This window comes from Suricata suricatta, chromosome 8, assembly GCF_006229205.1.
Source record: "Suricata suricatta isolate VVHF042 chromosome 8, meerkat_22Aug2017_6uvM2_HiC, whole genome shotgun sequence".
NCBI classification, from domain to species: domain Eukaryota; kingdom Metazoa; phylum Chordata; class Mammalia; order Carnivora; family Herpestidae; genus Suricata; species Suricata suricatta.
Genome location: NC_043707.1, coordinates 58342704 through 58352727, shown reverse-complemented (window position 1 = coordinate 58352727; position 10024 = coordinate 58342704). Strand labels below are relative to the sequence as shown.

The 10024-nt window shown below is 45.4% G+C and overlaps 1 protein-coding gene across 2 annotated transcripts; it reads left to right on the top strand.

Annotated features, from left to right (window-relative positions):
• The first annotated feature begins 876 nt into the window (after positions 1-876).
• Positions 877-5450, top strand: S1PR1 (sphingosine-1-phosphate receptor 1). Of its 2 annotated transcripts, none has more exons than XM_029949255.1 (2): positions 877-1211; positions 2802-5450. In XM_029949255.1, exon 2 carries the CDS (start codon positions 2960-2962, stop codon positions 4103-4105), a length of 1146 nt encoding a protein of 381 aa, XP_029805115.1. In that variant the 5' UTR covers positions 877-1211; positions 2802-2959; the 3' UTR covers positions 4106-5450. The 2 variants fall into 2 exon arrangements, with proteins under 2 accessions (XP_029805115.1, XP_029805116.1); XM_029949256.1 differs by lacking the exon at positions 877-1211 and adding an exon at positions 2093-2447.
• Positions 5451-10024: the final 4574 nt, after the last annotated feature.

Genomic DNA, 10024 nt, shown 5'->3' with positions numbered 1-10024 from the left:
CTGATATGTGGGGGCTTCTGAATCACACCCAAGTAGAAAGGGAGAGAAGGTCACCGGCCTCGGACTAGAATGGCTGCGTCCTGCGGCTCTTCCCTTTTGGAAATTCTTGCACTGCCCAAGCGTTTTAAATCTGTCAGGCCCCAGCAGCTGGCCGCCTCCCCCAAAGGTCTCAGAATCGGGGACACGCGGCCTGACTTTGCGCCCAGTTGAGTGAGAGGACCACCAGCCCAACTTCTCGCCCGGCGTTAGCTCATTTCGTCACGAGCCCCGCAAGAGTCACCTTCGGCCCCTCAGACCACAAGTCTTGGGGCAGCAGTGAGGTCGGGGTGGGGAGAAGTAGAGGCACCTCCGGAGCCATTCTCCCTTCTAGGCTGCTGCATAGCTCCTCCAGGTCTCTCGCAGCCCCTCGCCAGCCTCTCCTCCCCGGAGCGCGGCCGGGACTCGCGGGGTCCCGGCCCTTCTCCTCCCTGTCCGCACAGAAGCGGTCCCGGGGGGCGCCCCCCACCCTCTCGGGACTCCGATGCAATCGAGAGCTGGCGCGGGTAGCGAACCAGAGAGGTGCGCTGCGAGACGCCGGGCCGTCCTCTGTCCCCTAACACTTTTCAGGAGAAAAGTTTCCAAAGGCTCCCCACGTCCTCTCTTTCCTAAGACTCGGGAGAATGTTCTCCGGGAGTGGCGGACCGCAGGGCGAGAGCTGTGATTTATGCATCAGAGTCCAGGGGGCACCAGCCTCAGTCCATTCTCTGTTTTCTTTTACTTTTTTTTTTTTCGGTTGCCGGTGGGGGAGGAGGGTGTGCGCGCACGTGTGTGTGTGTGTGTGTGTGTGTGTGTGTGTGTGTCTGTGTGTGTGTGCGCGCGCGCGCACTTGGGCTTGCTTCTGCCCCAGATCTTTCCTGGACAGTGAGTCTCCGAAGCTGAGATCCGGAGGCCCGCAGCCGCAGCGGAGGGCGTGGGGTTGAGACAACCCCTCCCCGCCTCTTCCTAGGCAAGGCACCCAGCCTCCACGGGGCGCTCGGTGACTTCAGCTAGCGGGCCGGCGCGGGCCGCGGCGAGCTGGGCTGGCCATTGGAGTGTGCGGCTGCGGAGGGAGGGGACCCCGACTCGAGTTAAGTTTCTAGAGCGTCGCAGTCAGTCGGGGGCAGCAGCAAGATGCCGAGCGCGCAGTGGAGACCCAGAGCTCTCCCGACGCAACTTCGTCCTGCCTGATCGAGGTAGGTAGGGGACTGAGCGCGGTGCCAGCGCGGGCCGGGGGTGCGGGGGGACCCCCACTGCAGGAAGTCTTCAGTGTTAGAAATGAATTTTTAAACCGAACGAAGCAAAACAGAAGCTTCTAAAGCATCCGTCGCTGGGCGCGAGAAGGATTCATCCCTGGGCTACCAAACCCAGTCCATCGGATTGTTCTTGGGGCACTTGTGATTTATGAAGTTTGGAAAAGCGTTCAGTCCGGTTGTAAAACGGACTAGAGGTGGGGATAGGGGAAACTGCGGTTGGTCGCAGAGGGGTGGGGGAAGAGGCGTATTTTTGGAAATCCTATAGACAAAGAATATGGGGGGGGGGGGGTAAAGGGCTTAAACTTGCACTGCCGGCGGGATTAGATGGGAGAAATGCCGAGTTTCTGGGCTCGAGCCTCTGCTGTCCCAGGAACTGCTCTCTATTAGCCACTTCTATCACATTGCGGCGTTACCTTGAAACATTTCAACGAGTTACAAGGAGACTTGTGCGAACCAGTGCCGTGTTTCATGCTCTCCACACTTTGTAGCCGCGTGAGAGGAGGCAACATGTTGGGGGAGGCAGTAAATAAAACTGCCGCCTCTAGTTTAGCAATGCACCAGACGTGCTTCATGCTTCTGGGCAGTAGCTTTGCACTTGGAATTGGAATGCCGTGGTGTGTATTGTTATCGTTAGCAGTATAACTTATCTGTGTGTGTGCGTGTGTGTTGGCCAAACCCACGGTAACCAAACATACTCCTTATGCAATCAATGGGTGCAGAAACTCCTGGGATTTATTGCAATCTCTTATGAGTGATTTTCACGGAATTTTTATATTTTCTTGTATGGGCTTACAAGAAAAAAAAAAAGAAGAAGAAGAAGAAGAAAGAAAAGGCAGTTGCTTCACAGAGGCGTTAAGCTTTCCTGTTTACCGCAAGGCCAGGGCGGGCTTGGCTGCCCACACCACGCTGCACCCTCGGACCCTAAGCACACCTGTTCCTAGAGAGTTATTAATAGAGCCCAAAGAATGACTTACTCTGGCAAATGATTTTCGTGCAAATCTAATGTCTTGCATGGCAATTAGGAGGTGGTTCTCTGCTCTTTTAGCTGGTGTGTGTCTCCACCCTCATATTGGCGGTTGGGTCTCTTCCGAGGAGAGACCAAGAGCTGGTGGTGAACTGCTGAGAGGGCCAATGCTTCAGAGAACCTCCAAGCTGGGAACGTGGAGGGGATTAAAGGTGGGGAGTGAGGGGACAGAGCGGATGTTAAATGGGGCTTGCTTCTCTGGTGTTCCCATTTCCGTTTGGATGTGACACAAGGGAGAGTTTTCCTCTTGTCGAGTTGGGAGTTTTCAGTTTAGGTAAATTTTTGGGTTTTTTTTTTTTCTCCCTTCCCTCCCTCTTTTTTTTTTTTTTTTTTTTGCAAGAAATGAGAATTTGATTTTTTTTTTTAAATCCTTCTCTTTGTGCTTTCCCCAACTTTCCTTAAAACAAATCCATGACAAAACTGGAGCAGTGCCTTAGCTAGAATGAATTATGCCAGTGTGCTGTGGCTTGTTCCCTGACTCTCTCCTCTTTGTGACTTGTTTAAAGCTGCTGTTTCCGAGGCCCTCTCCAGCCAAGGAAAAGCTACACAAAAAGCCTGGAACTCTGACCGAACCACCCCTCAACCCGCAGCAAGTGTTCGGCCTCGCCCTCTAGCGTCCGTCTGGAGAAGCGCCACCCCCGGATTCCTGGAGACCCTGCGCACCATGGGGTCCACCAGCATCCCGCTGGTGAAGACCCACCGCAGTTACATCTCCGACTATGTCAACTATGACATTATCGTCCGGCATTATAACTACACGGGAAAACTGAATATCAGCGCAGAGGAGAATGGCATTAAACTGAGCTCCGTGGTGTTCATTCTCATCTGCTGCTTTATCATCCTAGAGAACATCTTTGTCTTGCTGACCATTTGGAAAACCAAGAAATTCCACCGACCCATGTACTATTTTATTGGCAACCTGGCCCTCTCAGACCTGTTGGCAGGAGTGGCCTACACAGCCAACCTGCTCTTGTCTGGGGCCACCACCTACAGGCTCACCCCCGCCCAGTGGTTTCTGCGCGAAGGGAGTATGTTCGTGGCCTTGTCTGCCTCGGTGTTCAGCCTCCTGGCCATCGCCATCGAGCGCTATATCACCATGCTGAAAATGAAACTCCACAACGGGAGCAACAGCTTCCGCTCCTTCCTGCTGATCAGTGCCTGTTGGGTCATCTCGCTCATCCTGGGCGGCCTGCCCATCATGGGCTGGAACTGCATCAACGCGCTGCCCAGCTGCTCCACTGTCCTGCCTCTCTACCACAAGCACTATATCCTCTTCTGCACCACCGTCTTCACTCTGCTCCTGCTCGCCATCGTCATCCTGTACTGCAGGATCTACTCCTTGGTCAGGACTCGGAGCCGCCGGCTGACCTTCCGCAAGAACATCTCTAAGGCCAGCCGCAGCTCTGAGAAGTCGCTGGCGCTGCTCAAGACCGTCATTATCGTCCTGAGCGTCTTCATCGCCTGCTGGGCGCCCCTCTTCATCCTGCTCCTGCTGGACGTGGGCTGCAAGGTGAAGACCTGTGACATCCTCTTCAGAGCGGAGTACTTCCTGGTGCTGGCCGTGCTCAACTCCGGCACCAACCCCATCATTTACACTCTGACCAACAAGGAGATGCGCCGCGCCTTCATCCGGATCCTGTCCTGCTGCAAGTGCCCCAGCGGAGACTCCGCAGGCAAATTCAAGAGACCCATCATTGCCGGCATGGAATTCAGCCGCAGTAAGTCGGACAACTCCTCCCACCCCCAGAAGGACGATGGGGACAACCCAGAGACCATTATGTCCTCTGGAAATGTCAACTCTTCTTCCTAAGACTGAAAGCGGTCGGCCCATGGGGAGAATTCTTGCATGGTCACCCCACCACCCAGTGTTTGGAAAAAAAAAATAAATCTCTGGGCCTCCACCGCTGCCCGGGAGGAGCTGCTGGGAGCCAGACGGAGGGGGAAGGGGCAGAGTAAGAGCAGCCTGGTGGTGCCGGGGTATTGGTGGGTTAGTTCCTGTGAACAATGCACTGGGAAGGGTGGAGATCAGGTCCTCGCCTGGAACCTATTTCCTACCCCCCGCCCCGGAGCTTTGATTTTGCACTGAGCCAAAGGTCTAGCATTGTCAAGCTCCTGGAGGGTTCCTCTGGCCGCTCCTCTAGGACTAACGCCCTGGTGTGAAAGCATCTGTGGAGGGCTTTGAGGAGGCGTTTCTCTCCCACCTTAGTTTGCAACCCAAGTGAGTGTGTGCACTTCTGCGTCTCTGGGTATGCTCTGCATATCCCCCCCTCCCTTCCCCTTCACGCCCCTCCTCAAAATTCTGTTACTTTATATTTGAACTACCTGGCGTTCATCAGAGCCGGGGGTGTGGCTTGGTCCATTTCTTGATGGTCTGTAGCAGGTAGACTGTGTTCGGGAGGTAAACCGTGAGGAATGGATGTGGTTTGGAGATGTAAAGCAATTCTATTTGCTGAGGCCAAAGTTTCCACTAAACTGGATCCGTTCTTGGAATTTGGTTCAAGTCACTTTGATTTTTTTCTTTTAACGACTTGACAATGAAATATGTTACACCATCGTTATCCATTGTGGCTGAAAGTCTGCTTAAGTCCAGTTTATGTAAATGGTATCAACTGGGATCCTTTGTGTCAGAGGAGAATCAAACCAGCAAAACAAGGTGAAAACTGACCGGGGAGTGGCTTTGTAAACCAAGAGAGATTTCTTAATGCATTTGTCTAACAAATACAACATCTGTCTTTGGCACTTTTGTTGAAGTTTATTTCAGAGTATTGTGTGAATTCCAGCCAACAGGATGGTTCTATTTTTGAATGTATTTGTTTCAGCATTTTATTGGACTTTTCTAACCTGTGTTAACACCGTTGAGCGTGTATTTCCTAAGAAAATACAACCCTCTTGTGCCATTAAAGCATTACGTTAACTGATAGGGAAAATACCAGAAGTTTTTCAATACAGCTGTTCATTAAATAGTTCATTAAAGATGTGTATAAATGTTACAAAAAATAAAAAGATATTGCTGTTTCTTTAGTATGGTTTTCAGTGCAATTAAACCGAGAAATGTCTTTTTAAAAATAGTATTTAATAGGTTTCTGACTTTTGTGGATCATTTTGCACATAGCTTTATCAACTTTTAAACATTAATAAACTGATTTTTTTAAAGATTCCTTTGTGAATAGCATTTTTTTAAAAATAAGACATTCTGTTTGCCCATGTGGAGCTTTAGAATCAAAGTTAAGGGCAAATTTCTGTTACTCTTTAAAGGATTTTACCTTGATAAACTAGGGTGTGAAAAAAAATGTGGTTTGTTAAAAACCACTCTACCTTTTTCAGGAAGAGAAACTTCAATAAGTTAACACTGAAGACTAGTAAAAAATGTGATGAAAACCACCAACCTCTAAATACTACGCTGACAAGTAAATGTCATTATTGGAGTTTCAAATTGCATTCAAGCCAAACTAAGTTATACACAATAATTCTTGTCCCAGAACACAGGCTTTTAAAGAAATAATATACAACAATGTCATTGTAAATCTAATTTAAATTATGAAATGCAATGGTCACTTCAAACTCATCAATAAAAGCTTACATTCTTGGCTTTCCACTAACATGCTCAGGAAATAGGGATATGGATCTGGGAGATACTATATTAAATCACTTTTATTCAAGACACTGTCTTGGCTTCTCCCAGACTATCATTTGAACAATATGGGACTACACAGTATCCATGGAGTAGCAAGTTGTAAACTGTAGGTTGAGTAGTTTACCCCTTATATCTGAAAACTTCCAATAAAATCCGAAAGCTTTGGCACCCTAGCCATTAATTTCTCTCAAATATGCAGCGAGACCAAGGGTACTTTGTAAGCATCACGGAATTACTGTAATAGCTCATTCTTGTTTCAATATTATTATTATCTTCATTGGGAATTAATTTGAAGGATTTTGGTGTGTTTGGCTCTTCTGTCCTATTATTATTTCAGAATCTGTGCTTTCAACTGTCACTGCATATGCACAGGACACAGTTGGGACATGAAGATAAACCTCACCTAACAGAGTAGATGTCATTTCTGGGTAAGGGTAACTGTGGGAAACAGAAGTGTGCTCATGAAGGAAACCTTAGGTCACAACCTCCAGTTTCCTGAAGGAAATGCCAAAAATGCCCTGAAGACAAAAGACTGGAAACAAACTGGAATGTCTCTATCCATCTGTCTGCCCAGGCGGAAGGAATGAGTTCATGTTGTACTCACTTCCTAGAGCTTTCATTACAGAGTCAAGCATAATGGAAAAGCACATCCATTTTGTGCTTCTGTGGAAGATAAGTGTTCCCACTCTTGGTTTTATCTTTATAAACAAAGCAGTGACTCATACAACATGGGGAAGTTGAGGTAAGGCAGCTGACCCTGGTGGGGATTGGGAGGCTCATGACAATGAGTGACAGAGAGGGCAGTCTTACTTGCCCACCTGTCAGCACATTATCCAGTCATCATAGGTGCATTCTTGCTGGAAGTTCCAGACTATGCATTTCATTCCAAGAGAGCTAGACGGTCGTGGCCTGTGGTTTTTCCTGGGCAGGTGCGGAACAGAATCCTCCCTCTGGCTGAGAAGCAATGGCTAAGATCAAAGAACTCTTGGTTGTATTGCAACATGAATATCTGGTTTTAACTGAGTATATCCTGAGAATTGAGGATGAAAATAAAATTCTCAGTAACTATTTTTATACTAAAATAAATGTCCATAAAGTTTTGATTTAAAAACCTATGTAGTATTTTTAAGGAAGAATAAAAGAGCCTGAACAATACTTGATACATTCTTGTAAACAGGCCTCTGATTCACAAATATTCAAGAAAGTTACAAAATGACATCAAACAATACTTTATTCTCAACAGTATTAAATGTGATTACAATTGTACAGAACATTCGCATAGAAATTGTGTTTAAGAAAAATGCTTGTTCTTGCTTTTTAGCCTCTTTGTAAATGGAAAATTAAATTCTTAAGTAAAAGTTAATCTAGTCATACTAGAAATTCCAAAATTTATAGTAATAGAAATTTTGTATTTATGTTAACTAGAGACTGGATTTTATTTTAGTAATATCAGCACTTTGGTTGTGATTTATGGCATCTTTAATGTTTTCCCCAATGTAAAAAAAAGTCTTATTATGAAGGGGTTTTTTTGTTTTGTTTTTTTAACTTTAGAGGGAGCAAAGAAGGGCAGAGACAGAGAAAGCATCCCAAGCAGGGTCCAGACTCAGCATATGTGACGTGGGGCTCGATCCCATGACCCTAGGTTCATGACCTGAGCCACAATCAAGATTCAGATGCTCAACCAACTGAGCCACCCAGGTGCTCCTTTATGATGAAGCTTTTACTTTCTTTTACAAATTGTATTAATTTCTGCTATAGACACTGCCTCTGATAAGGATGTGCCCAGTGTAATATCCTTATAGGACTTCTAACCCAGACTGTACTTTTTCAATGATTTTGACTCTTCATGCCTTCGTTCAGTGTATTACTGAGACCTCTCACATCTTATAAGTAACTACAATTATAGCTCTGTTTGGGAGCCACTCCTCTGAAATAGCAACTTCAAAAAGATGATTCACTATTGGGGAAGTCCTACAAAGTGAGGACTTGGAGTTCAAGTAATATTAAATATTAGCAAGACCATTTTCTTTCTTTTTAAAAAAAGTTTCTTTAGTGTTTATTTATTTTGTTGAGAAAAAGAGACAGAGTGTGAGTTGGGGAGGGGAAGAGAGAGAGGGAGACTCCAGGATCCAGGCTCTGAGCCATCAGCACAGAGCCCGATGCAGGGCTTAAACTTACAAACTGGGAGATCATGACCTGAGCCGAAGTTGGCGGCTTAACAGACTGAGCCACCCAGGTGCCCCAGCAACACCATTTTCAATTGAGAAACAAGGGATAATACCTGAGTGACACATTAAAAAAATGTTTTCATTACAAAACTGTCAAATTTGAACTTGTAAATAGTCACTGGCTCAAAAATTAATTTCTAACCAGGAACTCTTATTTAACTTACATGATTTGCAATAATGATTTTCTGTGTTCTCAGTGTAACGTTTAGTTATTTTTTTCTTTAATATTGCTTTCTCCAGGGGTGCCTGAGTGGCTCAGTTAGCTATGTGTCTGACTCTTGGTTTTGGCTCAGGTCATGATCTCACGGTTCATGGGTTTGAGCCGGTGCTGGGCTCTGCACTGACACTGCAGAGTCTGCTTGGGATTCTCTCTCCCTCTCTCTCTGCCTCTCCCCTGCTTGCTCTCTGTCTTTCTCTCTCTGTCTCAAAATAAATAAGATTTAAAAATATATATATTACTTATTCCATACTAAGCTGGAATGATGTTGGATCTAACTAATTAGATCAATTCAATAGATCTTATTTGTTTCTTAACTACAACAAACTAGATTTGTCTGTTTTCTGTAAATAGTTTTTAAATGTCTGGAAGGAGAAATCACGAATAACCAAGAGAAAGGACATATTAAAGTTTCCTTGTGGACAAAATAAGTTCTTGATGTTGAGAAATCCTAATAGATTACATTTTTTCTGCCAGCATTGCTACTTTTTGATGTGTGCTTCACAAGGTCCAAGCGAAGGAACTGAAAATGCTTTTTTTCACATATATCATTGCCTTCACTGCCATAATGATTGGAACTAGAGTCATCTTTCAGAATACCCAAGCAAGCAAGGTCTACTTAAATTACTAAACGCCTTTAGATTGTTTACAAAAAAAAAAAAAAGAATTTTTAACCAGTGGTCAAAAGAGGACAATAACACTGAGGGAGGGTTAGACCTGGATTTAATTTAGCCTTTTCACAATCCTTGACAAGAGCCGGGACCAATAGCAAGTTTGGTTCCTGTTGAAGACATCTTGCCTAATACTCCTTGTGCTTTCTTCTTAGAATTAGACTTTCAAGTGATTCCTTCTTTTCTCATGCTCTCTTTTTCATCCCTTCGAGGACTGAAGGATTGAAAATCAGATTTAGCTGTGGGTATAATCATTAGCAAATGCATGTGTGGATTGCATATTTGAATGAAAAAGAATTGCTACATTTTGTTTTACTGAAACACCATCATGTGGCCAACCAGCTTTTGTGCTGACAATGGATAAACACATTGTGGTAAAGTGGAATAGTAGTCAGAAATGTAAACAAGGAACTACGACTGATCATTGCAACAATTTGCATAAATCTCGAAACCATTCTATTGAGGAAAGAAGCCAGCACTAAAAAAGAACATACTGCATGTTTCCATTTACGTGAAATTCAAGAACGGTAAAACCGATCTATGGAGATGGAACTCAGAAGAGTGGTGGCCTCGTGGAGAGGAGAAAGAGAAAATAACATGAGGGAAATTCTGTTAGGTTGTTAGCAATGTTCTGTATCTTCATTCTTTCTTTAAAACTTTTTTAACGTTTTTATTCATTTTTGAGAGACAGAGAGAGACAGAACACTAGCGAAGTAAGGGTAGCGAGAGAGAAAGACTCAGAATCCAAAGCAGGCTCCAGGCTCTGAACTGGCAGCACAGAGCCTAATGTGAGGCTCGAACCCACATACTGCGAGATCATGACCTGAGCTCAAGTCGGACACTCAACCAACTGAGCCACCCAGGCGCCCCTCTGTATCTTCATTCTTAGGGTGTTGTTTCCTTGGGCATATACATTTATGTAAACTCATCTAACCATATTAGGGCCTGTGAAATTAGAAAAAAAATCAGTATGGTAGAT